Genomic DNA, 19,558 nt, shown 5'->3' with positions numbered 1-19,558 from the left:
ATCAAATTATCCACCCACTGTTTTTCATAGTTAATTCTGATCAAACATTCCCTTAAAAGCCTGTTTTGTTATTTAACAGTTGTATAATGTTAAACATTTGGAAGAAACATGTAAAAAGATAACAATACATTTACACAGCTGTTCATATTATTTGTATTTTACAAAGAGTCAAATGTAATTAACAAAACAAATTCAACTTACCCTTCATTTTTGTTTCTGTGTGCATCTACAAATGTAACCTCTCCAGCCTGCCTCATTACATCTTTCAAATCCTATTCACAACAAGAACAATACATGTTAATTAAAAATACATGTTGATACTTACCGGTTGCACCTTAAACATACTGAACCAAGCATTTTAATGCTTCCAGTGACAGAATTAGACATTTCATCATGGATGACCATCTGTGCATCTTGTTTCAAGGTGTCAGGTAATTTAAGAAAATACAGGCATCATTTTGATAATTTCCTTCAATCACTCAACACATTGCTGATTATCTTTGGCATTTTGGGCAGTCAGGTCATTTGCTCCTCATATTTCTGGATCCACATTCTTCCATGAAAAGGCAAGCCACTGCAAAAATTCCTAGCCTGCATTAGCCTTCCTTTCCTATCCTCCAAAGAACACATTACGAAAATCTTAGTCGTTCAATTAGAAGTAAAAACACATAAGGTAAGGGTATGACAGAGAGAGTAGGAACTGCAGATGCTGGAGAATCTGAGATAACAAGGTGTAGAGCTGGATGAACACAGCAGGCCAAGCAGCATCAGAGGAGCAGGCAAGCTGACGTTTCGGGCCTAGACCCTTCTTCAGAAAATACTGAAGTATAAAAGAAGTATTAATGATTTGAAATACTTGCATTTCTAATATAATAAAATATTCTAAGGCACTTCTCACAGGAACATTACAAAATAAATTAACACTAAGCACATAAGTTGGTGGCAAGTCACATGTCTAAAAGCTGATCAAAGGAAGAGGTTTAAAGGTGTGTCACAGAAGAGGGAAGCCGGATATACAGGTAGAGGAATTTGTAGAATTCGAGAGCTTAGGAACAGGGCAATTGAGGCCACAGCCACCAACTGTACAGCGATTAATATTTGGGATGTTTAAGAGGCCAGATTTCGAACATCACAGAAACTCTGGATGGTTGCGGTGTTGGAGGAGATTATAGAGTAAAGAAGTATGAGGCCTTGAAGTGTCTTGAAAATAAGAATGAAAATTTTATAATTAAGATGTTGCTTGTCCAGGAGCCAATGTAGCAACTACAGAAGTGATAAGTAATGGGACATAGTGCAAGGTAAGACATTGGTAGCAGTTGAATGACCTCAAGTGTAAGGAGAGTAAAACATAGGAAACTAACCAGGATGGCATCAGAATAATCAAGTGTAGAGGTAAGAAAGGTATGAATGAGGGTTACAGTAAAAGGACAATGGCAGGAATGAAGTTGAGCAATGGTTTGGAGCTATAGGGTCATAGAGCTGTACAGCATGGAAACAGGCCCTTCAGTCCAACTCATCCGTGCCAACCAGATATCCAAAATTAATTGCCAGCATGTGGCCCATAACCTTCTATACCGTTCCTATTCATTATGTCCATCCAGCTGCCTTTTAAAGGCTGTAATTGTACCAGCCTCCACCACTTCCTCTGGAAGCTTATTCCACAGATGCAACACCATTGCTTTTAAATCTTATTCCTCTCACTTTTAATCTATACCCTCTAGTTTTGGACTCTGCCAACCCAGGGAATCTATTCATTCTATCCATGACCCTCATGATTTTATAAGGTCACCCCTCAGCCTCCAACACTCCAAAGAAAATAGCCCCAGACTATTAAACCTCTTTCTATAGGTCAAACTCTCCAACTCTGGCAACATCCTTACAAATCTTTTCTGAACCAATTCAAGTTTCACAACATCCTTCAATAGTAGGGAGATCAGAATCGTACACAGTATTCCAATAGTGGATTAACCAATGTCCTGTACAGCTTCAACATGACCTCCCAATTCCTAAACTCAATGCAGCAACCATTAAAGGCAAGCATACCAAACGCCCTCTTCACTATCGTATCTACCTGCAACTTCACTTTCAAGAAACAATGAATCCGCACTCTAAGGTCTCTTTGTTCAGCAATACACCCCCAGAACCTTACGATTAAGTATATAACTCCTGCCCTGATTTTACTTTTCAAATGCAGTACCTCACATTTATCTAAATTAAACTCCATCTGTCACTTCTCAGTCTACTGGCCCATCTCATCAAGATCCTGTTATACTATGAGGTAAACTCCTTCATGGTCCACCATCTTCTTGAACTGACAGAGCCTTATTTTTGCAGCTCATCTAATATATTGCAACCCTGACATTGCGATGTTCTCATTAGTGCACTTGAGGCTGAGTCAGATTATGCTCCCAAGTCCTGGAGTAGGGCTTGAAAACAGCATCTTCTGACTCTGCAGTGAAAGTGATATCTGACATGCCAAGCTAACGATAGGTGGAAACATAATCTATTGTTATTTTGTTCAGACTTCCCAAACCATTTTTGGCATTGTTGACATGAATTATCAAATTCAAAAAAGCAACATGGCGAACATAAACTACTACAGTACTTGCAAAAGCTGTACAAAGGATCTTTCAAAGACTTACCAGGTTCCACTTAAGATTATTGGAAAAGGATTTCAAGATCAATGCAGCACATTATCTATATAAATATTTGCCACTAAAAACCTGTTGTGTCACACTAAAGTAAGTGATTTTGATTATGATGGCATTCAGATTCAAAGTTCATCAGTCAAATCAACTTACTAACTTCAGCTAATACCAATATGGGTGACAATCCCATTATCTAATTAGTAAAAGATATCTGAGCATGTTATATGAAGAAATGTGTTCACATCAAACAAAATTGTTCTACAATAATCCAAAATAAATAAGCAGCTGTTTTTTAAGACTGACCCCAACTACATTATTACACACACATTCAAAGAACACCACTCACTGAAACCATAACAGCAGCACAAGTACTTTTCTATATGTTGCTGCAAAACAATTCATTATAATGAACAAAGATGTTAAAATCATATTTTGTTTTCTTTCAAAGCACAACATGTAGTGTATAGGCTTTAAAACTGGAACAAGCCATTCCTTTAAATAAAAAAGTAATTAATTTAGTGGATGAATTTTAATAGCACTCTATTTAGCCACTTGATAACAAGCTATGGGGACAATACCACATACTTAATTAAGATTCGGAATGTAACTAAGCTTGTTGCTGATTTGCCACATTACTTTGTAGAAAAGTATCTTTTTTCATTGTTGGACAATCTTAGGAGGAGTACACCTGATCTAACATCCAGAAGGAACTTGAGACTGTTGGCCGCATTAGGCACTTTGTACCTGCATTTACCCAAGATTTCCAACAAAAACCAAGAGATTGCGAATCCACTACAACAATAATGTCTTCAAATTTATATCATATTTCACATCTAGTGTTTAGTTTATTTTGTGTAACCTATACAGTTAAAGATGCATATTCAAGGTAACACAAGATTAAACTTAGCCAAATGAAATACCAAGTCATGAAAAAGTTAATGATCAGTCCCTTTGTACATTAGATGTACAAATGTGAACATTTTTCCCCCTTGCATTTGTTTTATAAAAGTATCCCTGTTAATATAGTTAGTGCTTAGTATAAATTGTATTTGCTAATGTAGGCTTAAGAACAATTAAATCACTAATGAAATGATATTTGGTGGCTTAGTAACTTGAATGATGCAGCACTGAACTCTCAAATTAGATGATCAAGACTTTGATCCCCAGTCTGCGAGATGGGCCAGTGTATAGCAGAAGAGCACTCCATCCCAGTGGGAACAGTAGCAATAGGCAGGGACTGACCCACTGTACAAAAATGCACAAGTCCAGTAGTCTGATCATGAAGTGAACAGATGCTGGCCATGGGGATGCCAACAGTCTAGACAATGTCATTTTCTCAGTTGAAGGAGGAAATGTGTTGACAAGAGGTAGAAGATGGGGACCTAACATGGGGAAAACCAGTTATCTTGCATCAGCGGTAATGGGAGCTGCAGATGCTGGAGAATCCAAGATAACAAAGTGTGAATCTGGATGAACATAGCAGGCCAAGCAGCATCTCAGGAGCACAAAAGCTGATGTTTCGGGCCCGAAACGTCATCTTTTGTGCTCCTGAGATGCTGCTTGGCCTGCTGTGTTCATCCAGCTTCACACTTTGTTATCTTGCATCAGCGGTTTAGGTTTCTGGCACTTGACATGTTGGCAAAAGTATCAAACTCAAAGTACATTCTTCAAAACAGATCCAGAACCAATATAAGAGTTATGGGTTCTGGGAAATACAATTGAATCCATTTTTAGCTGTGGTACTCTAGATCAGGCTGACATTGTACTTCTTTTGCACACACCAGATATGTGATTATGTTGTTTTAAATATTTAGCAAGACATCATCCAATAAAAGCATTTTTAAAATAGGCCATAGAGCTCACCTGCCAACTAACCCTCGAGGACAGGTTTTCCACAATAATCCTGTATTCGGTATGCACTGGACGGCCACCTCTAGAAACAAAACAGAATATTTTATTCAACTCTTTAAACCAGTTATACTGACTGTACTTAAGCAACTGAAGCTTAGAGATGAATAGCTGTCTATGTGCATCATCTGCAGGGCAGATAATCGTACATACTCGAATTCAAGCAGTGAGAATGACTTTGCTGCCTTCCGCATTAAAATCAGCTTCTACTGACTGAGAAGAGTTCTCCCAACAGTTCATTCTTCATTCACAGGGAACTGAATGTATATTATTGCTGCATGTATTTCAGGAAACTTAAGTAATGTTAAAGTTTTTTTTGCTGATTTAGTAGCACCAGTGATGCGGTCCTGGGTAATTTGATTTGAACAGGGGCAGTAAAATTGGTGCAGTTCTGCAGGGCTGGGAGTGGGGTTGGTTTAGGGAAAGATAAATTGGCTATGTTATTATTCTTGATCACTATTCTTGTGATTGTTACTGGAAGCTCTAAGTGTGTGTGAACACCGTGATGGACTGATTGGATCTTTCCCAAATCCAAGTAGACTATGAATATTGCCTAAATAAGATACTGAAAAGCAGCTGACCTATGCAGAATAATATACACCAAAGGAGCAGTGCATTCAAGTGAGGAGGAGGGAAAACTGACAGCAAGAGAAAATGTTTCCCAATGTTAAAAGTGGGGACTAAAATGGGTCAAGCCATACATGCTACATGAATACATATAATTACATTAGGTATATGGCACAAAAACAATTTGGCACAACCAGTCCATTGCCAGTATTTATGTTCCACTGGAACCAGCTCCCACTTTTCCTCAACATGGATAATCTTTAATTTGTAGTACAAATGCATTCCGAAATGAGAATAAAGTTTCGAATAGAAAAACTTCAAAAACTAGAGGCAGAAACAGCAGCAATTTTGTAAATGCAAATTTTCACAAAGTTTTTTTCTTCAGATTACACTTTTGATATTTCAACAAGGTTGTTACAGCTATGGTAAAATACTTGATTGAAGAGAAATATTCCTTTCAGAAAAATTATTTTACATTTGGTCGAATGCAGGAGTTATGCTGGACAGTGGTTAACTACATTCCTCCTTTTTGCTTGGATTTTTGACAAACCGATTCAACTATCACCAAAACATACCCCTTTCCTTCCTGGACAAGTGTTTCCATATCTGGTGATGCCTTGTAACCAACATCTATTTCAAACCCACCGAATCCCACAGCAATCTAGACTACACCTCCTCTCACCCACCTTCCTGAAAGAATACAACCCCCTACTCACAATTCCTCTGCCTCTTTCGCGTCTGCTCCCATGATGAGGTGTTACACTCCCACTCATCCCACATGTCCTCCTATATCAAGGACCATAAATCCCTCACCTCCAGTGATTGAAAATGCCCTCAAATGCATCTTTTGCATTACTACACCTCTGCCCTCACACTGCCTTCCCCTAACAAAAACACAGAACCCCCTTGTCTTCACATATCACCCCACCGACCTCTGCATCAAACACATCATTCTCCTCCACCTGCAATCTGACCCCACAAGCAAAGATATATTTCCCACCCCACCCCACCCCTATCTGCCTTTTGTAGGGACCGTGCTCTCTGCAACTCCCTCATCCACTCCACCACCTCTCTATAGCCCCACCATTCTGGCACCGTTCCCTGCAACCACAGTAAGTGCTACACCTGCCCTGACACCTCCCCCCACCTCCATTCAAGGCAATAAACAAACCTTTGACATCAGACAGATGTTCACCTACACATCCATCAACTTGGTCTACTGCAGCCACTGCTCCCGACGTGGCCTCCTCCACATCGGTGAGACCAAGCAGATATTCACAGCATCTGTGCTCTGTTCATGACAAACGACAACACCTCCCAGTCGCAAACCATTTCAACTCCCCCTCTCACTCCCTGGACAACATGCCCATCCTGCGCCTCCTCCAGTGTCACAATGACACCACCTGGAAACTGGTGGAGCAGCACCTCAGGAGCCCGCATCCTGATGGCCTAAACGTGGATTTTACCAGTTTCAAAATCTCCCACCCCTGACCTCATCCATGACTAACTCTCGCTCTCATCCCTGCCTCCTTGACCTGACACAAACTGTCCATTTTCTCGCCCACCTAACCGCCCCCCCACCTCACTCACCTATCAACATCCCACCTAACTCCCCCAGCCCAAACCCTCCTCTCTCTATTTATTTCTGAGCTCCCTTCCCCCTCCCATTTCTAAAGAAGGATCCCACCCCAAAATGTCAGCTTTCCTGCTCCTCTGATGCTGCCTGGCCTGCTGTGTTTCTCCAGCTCCGCACTGTGTTATCTTTAACATCAACCTGTCCATTTAGTTTCCAAGAACATGAGTATTATGATGAAGGATTCATATGATGGCCTTACCTTTCCTCTCCTCCACCAAATGATCTGCGATAACTGAAGCGTGGTGGGAATCTGCTGCTTCTGTGCCAACCTCCTCTCGATCGTGATCGAGCATATTCAATTGTAACCCTGTGAAGATGATGCAGATGGGTGAATATATATCCTTGCAAACCTCGTAATTGCAAGAATGAAAGAATAAGTTACACAATCCATTTCCTTCACTTCCCCCTGCCTCTCCTGCGGACAGCACCTCCTGCCAGTGTAGGGTTCACAAGTAGTTGCAGTTATCTGGCATGACCTTAGAAAGTGTTATTCCACAGGATTTCTGACCAAATGCTTTGGTCAGGTTACAGCCAGACAACCATACACCCTGTATACATTTTCTAAAGGGATCAACAGGCAATAATCAGGTGTGGGACCCTGGTAATTTTACAACATCAAGATGGGCTAATTTTCACGTCTCAAAAACCACTATAGTTCAGATCAGCTAACAATGCAAAACATTAAGTCGGGCTAATGACAATTTTAAAGTCTCAAGTACTACCATAGTTGAGATCAGCAAACATTAACATTAACATTACAAAGGTTAGAAGTCAAGCTTTGGATTGCTTGGTCTGTGGCTCAAATACATAATGCCTTTACCTAATCCCTGGAATCACTAAGGTCAAAGAGATGCTGTCATATGAATATTGGAATTCTATGTTAAACACTAAATCTGAGTTCCCACAGCAAAATTTACATATCAATGTCGTTTCAGCATGAAACAAAATGCAATAAGTGTCAAAGTGTAAGCAATCATCATCATAATTTGAAAACCTACTCTTCTTTCTTGTCAGAAGAACCGAACATGCATATACAGATTCATACAATAACGCAACAAGAGGAGGCAGCTATTTGGTCCATTACGCCAATATTGGTTCTTTGAAAGAGTTAGCTAATTAGTCATCTCCTCCTTTTCTATCCTCATAAGCCAAAACTGTTTTCAATAAATATTCCAATCCATTTATTACTGAATTTCCTTCAATGATGTCACAAAACTTATAGAATTCAGATATCTTTTCCACAGTCATTTGTCAGAAATATATTTTTGGTGATGACAGACGAAAGAAATTGAAACTCTATTCTAGTTAACTGGCTTGATCCTTGCAATGATACTTTGAAGAAAAGTTAATTGCAAAAAATAATCAGGGTCAGGCTTTTCATCCACCGCTGTGCCAGAAGTTTCTGCATCTCCCAGCTAGTCATTATTGAAGCAACAAAGTGACTATATTGACTGTGATCATAGCATTTGTTCGGGGAAAAAAAGATTCAGATGGGGACAGCATGAGACAATGGGCTCAAACTACAATCAACGTTACTGTCTATAACAAAATAAAATGTAACAACCTTTCTCAACCCCAAGAAATATGAGTGAACACAATTTGACACATACCTTGATCCAAATAACTGGACTAGTCCTAAATCACTAACAGTCATACTCAAAAACATAACTACTTAGATGTCAATACCACACCTGCAAGATCAGATAATGTAAAGGTCACAGCTAATAGGAAAGTGCTTAAAGGAGAAAGGGAAAGAGCTGTTAAGATCACTGAACTGATAAGACTTCATTTGCCACAATTAACACTTCAATCAAGCCGGAGGAAAGTCTAGAGTGAAGATATTGGTCACGAATTCCAAAAATCATGTCCACTTTGCAAAGTTAAGCCACATTTCTGCTAACCATAAGCTAAAATGGATGGAAAGGGTACATCTGAACCATTGTTTTAAAAACACAGATAAGAGACATTTCAAAAAGAGATCTTTTTCCTCTTTCAAAAAGTTATGGTGGAAATAGGTGGATTTCAAAGAACCTTTCATGGGTGAAACAATGAAAGGTAGTTATTTTTTTCTTTGTACAGTACATTAATTTCTATATAAAATGAGCACTCACAAAACAAATTGAGTCTGATCAGATATATTTTGTCCATTAAACATTGTTTCCTAATTTGTTCATGGAATGGGGTGACACTGACTAGGCCAGGATTTATTGCCATCCCTGATTACCCAGGAGAGCATGGTGGCGAGCTGCCTTCATGAACTACTACAGTCCTTGGGCTGAAGGTACACACACTGGTTGTTAAGAAGGGGCTTCCGGGATTTTGAACCAGTCCAGAAATGAAGATATACCTCCAAGTCAGGATGATGACTGGTTTAGAGGGGAACTTGCAAGTAGTAGTGTTCCCAAACATCTGTTATCCTTCTAAGTGGAAGAGGTCATGAATTTGAAAGGTGCTGTTGAAGGAGCCTTGGTGAGTTGCAGAAGTGCATTTTGTAGATGGCACACTTAACAATCTTCCTTTGTGTGGGGTATGGCTTTGAACAGCAGAGAATTAATGCCAGTTTTGCTAGGGCTCCTTGATGCCATACTCAGTCAAATGCTGCCTGATGTAAAAGTAGTCATCTCACCTCTGGAGTTCAGCTCCTTGTCCACTGAGTGCTAGTTGTTGAGGGATGGGGTGCCAATCAAACAGGCTGCCCTTTTTTCCTGGAATGTATTGAGTTTCTTGAGTGTTGCTGAAGATAAACTCACCCAGGTGAGTGAAGGGTATTTCATCACACTCATGATTTGGCATTCCAAATGGTGCATAGGCATTTGTAGACAGAAAGTAAGTTATTTGCCGTGGATTTCCAAGTCTCTGACCTGCTCTTTTCTATGGATCTTCCAAATCTGTTTCTGGTCAATGGCAATCCCCAGATTGCTGACTTTAGATGCTGGTAATGCTGTTGCATGTCAAATGAAGATGGTTAGATTCATGACTTTTAGAGATGACCATTACCTAGCACTTACATGAAGTAAATGTTGCTCGTCACTTAACAGTCCAAACCTGAAATTATCCAGGTCTTGATGCACAGCCTGCTTCAGTTTCAGAGGAATGGTGAGAAATGCTGAATGTCATGGATTAATCAGTGAACTTTCCTGCTTCTGACCCTCTGATGCAGAGAAAGTCATTGATGAGGCAGCTGAAGATCGTTGGACACAGGATACTATGCTTAGGAATTCTTGTTGTGATGTCCTGCGCTGAAATGCCTGGCCTCCAAGAACCATAACCATAACCATCTTCCTTTCTGCTAGATACGATTCCAACCATCAGAGAATTTTGCATAGTTTTACTAAAGATCCTTGATGCAATTCACAGTCAAATGCTGCCTTATGTCAACAGTAGTCACATCAACTCTGGAGTCCAGCTTGTTTGTCCATGTAACAATGTCAGAAGATAAGTGGCTTTGATGGAACTCAAGATTGACCATCAGTGACAGGTTACTTCCAAGCAAATGGCACTTGACAGCACTGTCTGTGACCCTCTCCATCAGTTTGCTGATGGTTAAAAGTGGACTGCTGGGGATGGTGATTGACCAGGTTGGATTTGTCTAGAATTTGTGGCCAGGATATATCTGGGCAATATTCCTAATTGCCAGGTAAATGCTAGTTTTGAAATTGTACTGGAACAGTTTGGCTCAGAATTTGGTTATTTCTGAAGCACAAGTCTTCAGTAAAACTGTGGCACTATTAACACGGTCTACAGTCTTTGCAATATGCAGTATCTCCGGCCACTTCTTGATTTCAGAGGATTGAATTGAATCGGCTGAAGACTGACTTCAGTGACACTGGTGACCTCAGGACAATGTCTGAGGAATGGAAACAACTGAACTGATATAGCACAGATTAAGTCGGGAATCCATCCACTCAAGTACCAAATAGATATGTATTGGTCCTTGAGGTTCAGGATTGTATGCACTTTATTATCACTGATTTCATTAGTAATATGGAATGCAATACTGTGGAGAGAAAATGTACACAGATTTACCAACTTTTTGCAGTGAGGCATGACCCATATTTATTGTAAAGCTGAATGTCATGAAAGATTACCTTTCATTGCAAAGTTCTTTTCCATTCAACTCATAGACTGCATCATCGGCATCTCTGTAATCTTCAAATTCCTGCAACAGAATAACTGGCTGCAAATTACCTTTCTAGCAGAAAGAGATTTTAGAATGAAGAGCTAAGAGTCATTGAGCTTCAATGGCTTAAAAAAATCTTTACACTTACCACAAAACCAAAGCCATTTTTTAAGCTGATTTCTCGAATGCGTCCATATCCCTTGAAAAACCTCTCAACGTCCTTTTCTCGGGCATACGGGCTCAAGTGACCAATGAACACACGACATCTCATTTTAAGCTAGACACGGGCAAGCCTGCTTTCGTATAAAACATATAAAAATATGAAATTCAAAACAGAACACAATACTTGTTACAGAAAGTAAAATAAACATTTTCAGTTTTGTTTCTTTTAAAAAAAACCCAGTGTTAACTTCCAGTGACCTGAAACATTAAACCTGCTTTCTCATCACAGATGCTGCTAGACTCGCTCAATGTTTCCAGCAATTTCTGTTCTTACTTTACATTTAAAATCTACCTTTAAACCAAATTGCTAATTTATGTGCATCCTATTTTATAAAGCAATTTTGCCATTTTATTAGTTCCCTAAATTAGTATATTATGCATAATATACTTGAACACCTAAAACTGAACCGAACCAAACTTCATATGAACATAATATCTAAGTACAAGATTATTAAAGAATCTTTGTCCTGTGCTTAGAAGTCAGCATTACATGCTGGCTTATTATGTTCCAAACTAAATCTTTGCCTAGCTATTCTAGAGAAAGCAACATAGCACAACTAACAAGGCCTCTTCTGGAGTACTCCATACAGTTTTGGTCATCTTGTTACGGCAAGGATATTATTAAACTGGAGAGGGTTCAGAAAAGATTTAGCAAGATGCTACTGGCAATGGAGGGTTTGAGATTTAAATATAGATTGAAAAGGCTGGGACTTATTCCACTAGAGCATAAGAGGTTAAGGCATGACCTTTTTGTAGGTTTATAAAATCATGAGGGGCTTAAATAAGGCGAATGATAAGGGTCATTTTCATAGGGTGGGGGAGTTCAAAACTGGTGGACTTGTTTTTGAGGTGAGAGGAGAAAGATTTAAAAAGGACATATGGGTCAGCCTTTGTTATACATAGTAACAACAGTGTTCGTGTGTGGAAAGAACTACCAGAGGAAATGGTGGACGCAGGTACAGTCACAACATTTAAAAGACATTTGGATAGGTCCATGAATAGAAAGATTTGGAGGATATGGGCTAAGCGCAGGCAATGGAGCTAATTTAGTTTGAGAACATGATCGGTATGGATTAGTTGGACCAAAAGGTCTGTTTCGATGCTGTATGACTTGACATCCAATGATAAAACCAAGCGATATTCTTGTAAATCATCACACTACTGTTTCAATGACCTGCAATGAAAGAACTGAGGTTTAGCCTGTAATGCTGTAGCTGGTGCGGGATTCAAATAACAGGAAATCAAAAATTTACACCTTACAATTTCTGAAAGAAGTGAGGAATTGGTTTGAGATAAAACAGAAAATGCTGGAGAAACTCAGCAAATCTAACTTAAAGAGGCTGAAAAACTAGGTTTTTTATGCTGTTGACAAAGGAAAGAGAGCAAGTGGATTTCAACAACATAAAATCATTATTTTCCAATCTCTTTCAATTCCAAAAAGAGCCTTAATAGACTTGAAATGCTAAGATTGCTTCTCTCTCCACAAATGCAGCTAGACCTGCTGAATTTCTTCAGCACTTTGTTTCATTTCAAATCGTGAGTATCTATAGTACTTTGCTTTATCTGGGGATTATTTTGGGATTTTGCGCAGCAAATAAAGTCACTGCAGACATTTCCATGGAGGCAACTATAACGTTTGCCTAGCTAATTATGGAACCTCCAGTGGTAGCAACTGGTTGATACAATTATACACATTGAAATAACACAGCTTCAAGAATGAAATATTTTGACACTGTGAAGGGACTGTAAATCATAAAGCAAGAGCTACCAGACAATGGGGTAAAATGACAAAAATTTAGCACAAAACACTTTACAATGTACCATACTGGCACAATTCGAGCAGATATTGGTACAAAAAGGAATTCATAAGTGCATCTGCACCAGTTGCATTCTCCCTAATCATATTTCCATCTCTACTACTGTACTCTTGCAAGGGGTGACTGGAGAAAATTGCTACATTAGACACACCTGATAATTTTGACATCTAAAGTAGTTTAGTCCTCTTCAGAACATCAAGGTTCATTTAAAAGCTAGAGCTGAACCTGTATTAGACAAATCTCAGTTTTGACTTAGCTATGTCATTACCTCTGCCAAAAGAAGTGTTATTATAAATATTAATCTTGTAAATTAGGAGTTATGCTGCTCAGCAATATTGTATTTGGAGGCTGAAAACCTCTACAGAAATAATAGAACTAATTTGAGTATTTTGACATTAAGTTTTAAGAAGACTGCCACTTAAATCTGTTATTCACGATTTAGGACAGTTTGCGCACACGTTTAATTATACCTTTTTTAAAAAAATGAACATTATCTAAAATAAGTACAAATTCGCTTTAAACAGCAACTAAGAAACATTTCAAGGCTGACAGAAAAGGAATAGGAATTGATCCAATTTAGACCTGAGCAATATTTTGGGGCTTCAATGCAATTGGATTTCCACATATCAGCAAATTAACTGACAATTTAGACAACAGCTGTTTCTGGGAGTCTCATTTACTTAGTTGTGTGTCTCTGGGGGGAAAAAAAATCTAAATCCATCTCCTTCCATTTTTTGGTTTCAGCCTTCATTTCCCAGCCTGCGAGTTGCTCTTCTGTACTTCTGGTTCTTTAATTAGTTCCCATCCAAGTTTAATATCCCCATCATTCCATAACATTATTCTATTTACCAACAAGGCATGCACACAAGCCACTTTTAAAAAATTCATTCCAGAAATGGAAACATGATGGCTCGGCCAAGATTTCTTGCCTTTAGAAGGTGGTGGTGAAGCGGTGTCTTGACCTGTGATGTGATAAAGTATGATATTTTCAGGTTGTTTCTTTATACCTGGCTACACTGTTACGCCAGATACGGTCTGCCCTCCCAATCTCCTGTAAATGTCAAATGTTTTTTTGACACCTTCAACAGGGTATTGCCTGGTGATACTTGCATAGCGCCTGTAATAGATGAATGAGACATAGGTAACATTGTACTGAAGGATTCAATTAAGTTTTATTACAACTCCTGGTATCTACATACATTACAATCACAGGAACTTGTAAGGCTCATGTTGAGCAATTTGGATGCAAACTGCATGGCTACAAGGTGATAAAACACAGTCTGGTTTTCTAAACAGGAGAGCTCTGTGGTTAAACTGACAGTATTCTTTGACTGTCAGTTTTACTTTTAAGTCAGGGGTCTGCAAACAAGATCTTGGTGTCTTTTACAAGCAGGTGCTACTGCTTACTACTATGCTGCCACTGTGATGTGATATCTGGGATAAACAGCTGCTGCTGTTAACCCAGCTATGTGTTGCCCTCATGATCTCGCACAGATGGGCTTTTTTACAAAAACTTTCAGAAGGGTGACACCAACATTAGCTCCCATATCACATGAACAATAACTGGGTAGGGTAATACTTAAGTATTCAGCAGACTTGTACTACAGCTTCTGATATTTCAAACAGATACTTGTGTATCCAGGCTGAAGCTGAACAATTTGGATGTAAACTGCAGCATATTCCCCAAAGTGTGTTAGGTAGCAAGAGGTCTCGATAAAATGGAAACTAAGGCCATCACACCACCAGGTCACACCTATGTTACAGTGATGTACAAGGTTAAAATCAAATCAGCCATGATCTTACTATATGGCAGAGCAAGCTTGAAATCAACTGGTTCTAAGAGGCAGGTACCCATGGAATGGAAATGAGAATGTAGGTAGATGGTCTGCCATATAGAAGTGTGTGAGGTACAGTGGTTAACAATGGAGTTGCATAATGCAACAAGGCTGTAGCTCTCTATCTGATTATAGCACCTAATGCTCAAATTTACATTTCATTAGTTAGGGAGTCCTGGAGATGTCCCTTCACCTGTGTCTCTGAATCCACAGAGCAGCACTGGAAACAAGTGTCAAAGTTTAAATTAGATTCTGACACCAATGCTCAAATGAAATGACTGCCTGATCTTTCATAAGCTTTGGCGCTTGATGTGTGGATTCCATAGTTTCCACTGCAATGATAACATAATACCGTGGACTAAGACTACAATACAAATACCAAAGCAACTCATGTTTACTTAGGAGAGGGATGTGGGAATGCATCAAGGCTTCCACCATGCCAATAAGCTGCGTTTTCATCTAGAATTGCACAGATGCAGGATTGCAAGAACAGTTTTAAGGTAAGAACATTACACTGTAATGCAGCCACAAAACAGGCAGTGCAAAACAATGAGACAAAACGGCCATCTGCCACGATGAAGCAGTTACCAGAGAACAATAACTTTATTCTACTAAGTTCTGCTTGGGACAGCACCCAGGATTTTAACCTAGTAATATAAAAGGAATGGTGATATAGTTCCAAGGATAGCCTAATGGCAACAATTGTTGACTGTTGTAAAAATAAATCTGGCTCACTAATGTTATTTCGGTAAGCAAATCTATCATCCTCACCTGGTCTAAGGCACATGTGATACTTAACTCAGAACTATCCTCATAAATGGTCTAGAGATAAACCAGTTCAAGGGAACTGAGGGATAGGCAATAAGTGCCTGCCTTGTTAAGTGACACCCAAATCTTATTTGAAAGTATGGAATAATTAAGAGTCTGGATGGTGAGTAATTTGCTTGGGAACTTGCAGGTGGATCACAGAGATTATCAATAAGCAGCCTTGGTGACACGTTGCAGTACATCTAGTAGATGGGACACATTGCTGCCTCTATTCATCAGTGGCTGCTGCACATCAGAATGCGAGACATGATCGATCACTCACCAACCCAATTCGCATGTACACTGTGGGCAGGCAAAGCTATGTTATTGCGTCGGCTGTCTTCGCATTTTCTTTGCTGTAACAGTCCACTCCAGATCCATGAATATTCCTGCTGAAGCAGTGCTAATATACAGAACAAAAAGAAAGCTTCACCTTCAGTCCAGAAATCATACCAATGTCTGTTGACAAGCTGCAGTATATACATTCCTGGTGTGTGCACACACTTGGGACTGAGCTCCAAACCATCATGGGTGTGTTCATGGAGACATATGTGAGAACAGGTTTAGGGTAATTATCTGGAAGACAAAGGTGCTCTACCAGTCCCTCCTACCATGCAACATTGTCTCCAAAAATGATCCAGGGTAAGTTACTGGACAGTGTGTGTCATACTTTGGCAGCCTTCCTCTTAAGAAGGACAGGAACCACCTTCATCACATCAGTGCAGCCTGTGACCATCTGAGGAACAGAGCATTACCAGTCCTTCTGAGCTCAAAGTTGCGGAAAACAAACAGATGTCTCAAATTCCTTGAGAAATATCAGCAGCAATGTCTGTACAAAATCCTGCACATCAATTGATCGGAGAGGCGCTCTAACATCAGTGTTCTCTCTCAGGCCAAATCCTAAGCACTGAGACTCAAGTTATAGTTAATCAGCTACATCAGGCTGCTGAGCCTATGGTTCTAGGGGTTCCCAACTGTGCTTGTATCAGGGATCAGCCTTACGTGCCCTGATGCTCAGGCCCTATGATTGCTTCACCGTGTTGATTAGGCCACATCACCTGCATGTCTGACATAGAGCTCTCTACTCTGAGCTTCATCATGCCAAGCAAGTAGGCAAAAGCATCCCGAAAAAAACTGCAATATTTTCAACAACTCATGGGAATCTCAAGCGCAAGTCCAACCAAAATGGAGAAGGCATATCTGCAAAAGAGGCAACCATTTTGAGCATCTCTGTTGGACTCAAATAAAGGCTAGGTGTGAACAGCGCAAGGAGCATGCGAAAAATCCCAGTCATGCGTTCCAGCAAACACCATCTGCCTAACACATGGCAGGGTGTACGGAAGCAGCATTGGTCTGCTGAGTCACCTCAGGACCTACAGCAACGGCAGCAAGAAAGTTATTCTCGAGGAGCTGCTTAAGAACAATGTTGAACATGATGGATGGGATCTTGATTGAACAGACTACTTTTCCACGGAAGCTGTTGAGTCTTGAGTGCTATTGGAGGTGCACAGCCAGCCAAGTGGACACTATTCTGTCATACTCCTGACTTGTGCCTTGTAGGTGGTGGACAGGCATTGGGGAGACAAGGCAAGTAACTGACCACAAGAGTCTCAGTCTCTGACCTGCTCTTGTAGACCCAATATTTAAATAGTTGGTCCAGTTCAATTTCTAATCAATGGTAACTCCTACAATGTTGATGGTAGAAGATCCAACCATCATAATGCTATTGAACATCAAGGAGTAATGAACAAGACTTGCACTTGATGGCCATGGTCACTGTCTCGTACTTGCATGGCATAAATATTAGTTCTCATTTATTAGCCCATGTTGTTGGGTTTTTTCCTTCTGCCTCCATGTAAAACATGCTCCAAATGCTGCATCTATTAAGCACATGAAAACACATTTATTGCACAATTCCCACTCCCCTATAATCAATGCCAATGTTGTTTACATTCACATTGCCATAGAAGCATTAAATCTGCATTTCCCCATTTCAACCCTATCTTCGCTCATCAGCTGCAAAAGTACCATCTTCAATGCATTTTTGAGTCGAGTGGGCTACTCCAATGCACCATTTGCCAGCCTCCCATCTTCTGTCCATCACAAACTTGAATTCATTGAAAACTGTAAATGTGGGAAGCACACCTCTGATAATTTTAAAATTGCCATCTTACTTGATTTTATTCCATTTTATTGGAACATAAAGCCACCCACTATGCCTGAACACTTCAAAAAGCATGTAAAATATTGAACAAAATACTTGAATATGAGAAAAAGACATGGCAGGGACAGACAGTACCTTTTGCAAATGACCATGGACTAAAACAGACACTCGTGTAGAGAAGCATTAGACTTTGTAAGTTTAAAAAAAAAATCCAGGGACACAAATATCAAGATAGAAGACAACTGGATACCTTAAGATTCTGCAACTATTTTGATAGTTTCAACACATTGATCTCTAAAGTTTTATCAAATAGCTAAAGGCTAGCCATATTGTCTTAGCCGATAATAAAATTCAACATAAGGCAGGCAAATATTAAGCGTTCTGAAGGTGGTCAGTGGAGCTGAAACATTGACTGTTTTCTCTCTACAGGTGCTGCTAGACTTGCTGAGTTTTTCCAGTAGTTACTGTTTTTTGTTATACATTTAAACCCTTAATTTCAAAGGTAATATTTTTGGATTTATAATGGAAGAGGTGAGGAAGGAGGGAGAGGTTACATGTGGTGGGGAGGGGAGGTTACAAAGGGGGATTTACAAGGGGGCGGTATACAAGGGGCGGGAGAGGGGGTTACAAGGGGTGGAGACGGAGGGGTAAGGGGGTGTTACAAGGGGTGGGGAGGCAGGGGATTTGAGAGTGGGGTAGGAAGAGTGGGAAGGGAGGTGGATTCTGGGAAGTTGGGCCTGGAATAAACAGAAGCCAGTTACAGATTTGAATTGAAAAATTGCTGCTCATTCACAGCAGGGTCTGTTTGTATTTCAGACTTCCCAGGTGACTCTCGTTTTTCACACTCCTGTCAGTCCGGCGCTAGCTGACCCACTCACTTCCTTCTCCGTTTTCTCTCCCTCTCTTTTTCGCCCTTGCCACTGAAAACAGCCGCCACCTCCTGAAACTCTGGGCGCTATTGCGGTGACACAAGAGCGACCGATTCTCCGCCAGAGACACTTTCGCCGCCGACACTGCCCCCAGCAGGCCGGGAGGACCTGCCGCTCACTCTGCGCCCTCCGCCGCAGGCCGCGAGGACCGGCCGCTCACACTGCGCCCCCGCTGGCCGGGATGATCGGCCTCTCGCAATGCCGCCCGCAGGCCAGGAAGGCCTGCCGCTCACACTGCCCCCTGCACGCCCGGAGGACCTGCCGCTCACACTTCCCCCTGCACGCCCGGAGGACTGGTTGCTCCTTCACTGACCACGTCCAGCGCTGTATGGGATCAGAGTGGTATTGGAACAAAAATCCGATAATTGATAGAAATAATTTTAGACTTGTTTTCCACTTCACCTGCAAATGGCACACCATATCTCCATTTTAGAAAAATTGAAGGAGGTCACCTGTGCTAAATGTCAAGTAACTGCATGGGAGAAAGAACCTGAGATAAATAATCTTTTCTGGTCTGTGCTTACGCAGGGCCTCTTCTGATTTGCAAAGTGCTGACATCCTCTCCAGGGTATGAGCAGGAATTTAGCCAACTTTAAAAAAGTTTCCCTGGTTAGCAATGCAGACCCATTTAAAGTAAAGGATAAACTAAATGCACTGCACTTCCATGAATGGCACGAAACAAAGCCAAACCAATCATTAGAAAGCAATAACGCGGTGTAGAGCTGGATGAACACAGCAGGCCAAGCAGCATCAGAGGAGCAGGAAAGCTGACATTTCGGGCCTAGACCTTCAGTATTTTCTGAAGAGGGTTCCAGACCTGAAACGTCAGCTTTCCTGCTCCTCTGATGCTGCTTGGCCTGCGTTATCTCAGATTCTCCATCATCTGCAGATCCTACTATCTCTGA

The 19,558-nt window shown here is 40.5% G+C and overlaps 1 protein-coding gene across 8 annotated transcripts in view; it reads right to left on the bottom strand.

The window, feature by feature from the left end:
• The window catches only part of LOC125455564 (serine/arginine-rich splicing factor 5-like), a 35,131-nt gene extending 16,394 nt beyond the window's left edge, over nucleotides 1-18,737 (bottom strand). Inside the window, exons 1-8 of one of the 8 annotated variants that reach the window (XM_048537691.2) lie at nucleotides 18,603-18,728; nucleotides 15,844-15,963; nucleotides 13,848-14,035; nucleotides 11,028-11,172; nucleotides 10,848-10,918; nucleotides 6,959-7,066; nucleotides 4,512-4,581; nucleotides 202-272 (exon numbers count right to left, since the gene is read on the bottom strand). In XM_048537691.2, the coding sequence (XP_048393648.2) occupies nucleotides 202-272; nucleotides 4,512-4,581; nucleotides 6,959-7,066; nucleotides 10,848-10,918; nucleotides 11,028-11,150 (443 nt within the window). In that variant the 5' untranslated portion in view covers nucleotides 11,151-11,172; nucleotides 13,848-14,035; nucleotides 15,844-15,963; nucleotides 18,603-18,728. Of the gene's footprint in view, nucleotides 1-201; nucleotides 273-4,511; nucleotides 4,582-6,958; nucleotides 7,067-10,847; nucleotides 10,919-11,027; nucleotides 11,176-13,847; nucleotides 14,036-15,843; nucleotides 15,964-18,602 lie in introns of all 8 variants that reach the window. The other 7 variants (XM_059649270.1, XM_059649269.1, XM_059649266.1 and 4 more) reach the window with 7 other exon arrangements.
• Between the last annotated feature and the right edge of the window lie 821 nt (nucleotides 18,738-19,558).

This window comes from Stegostoma tigrinum, chromosome 10 (assembly GCF_030684315.1).
Source record: "Stegostoma tigrinum isolate sSteTig4 chromosome 10, sSteTig4.hap1, whole genome shotgun sequence".
Lineage (NCBI taxonomy): Eukaryota > Metazoa > Chordata > Chondrichthyes > Orectolobiformes > Stegostomatidae > Stegostoma > Stegostoma tigrinum.
This window is presented reverse-complemented; position numbering and strand designations above follow the sequence as displayed.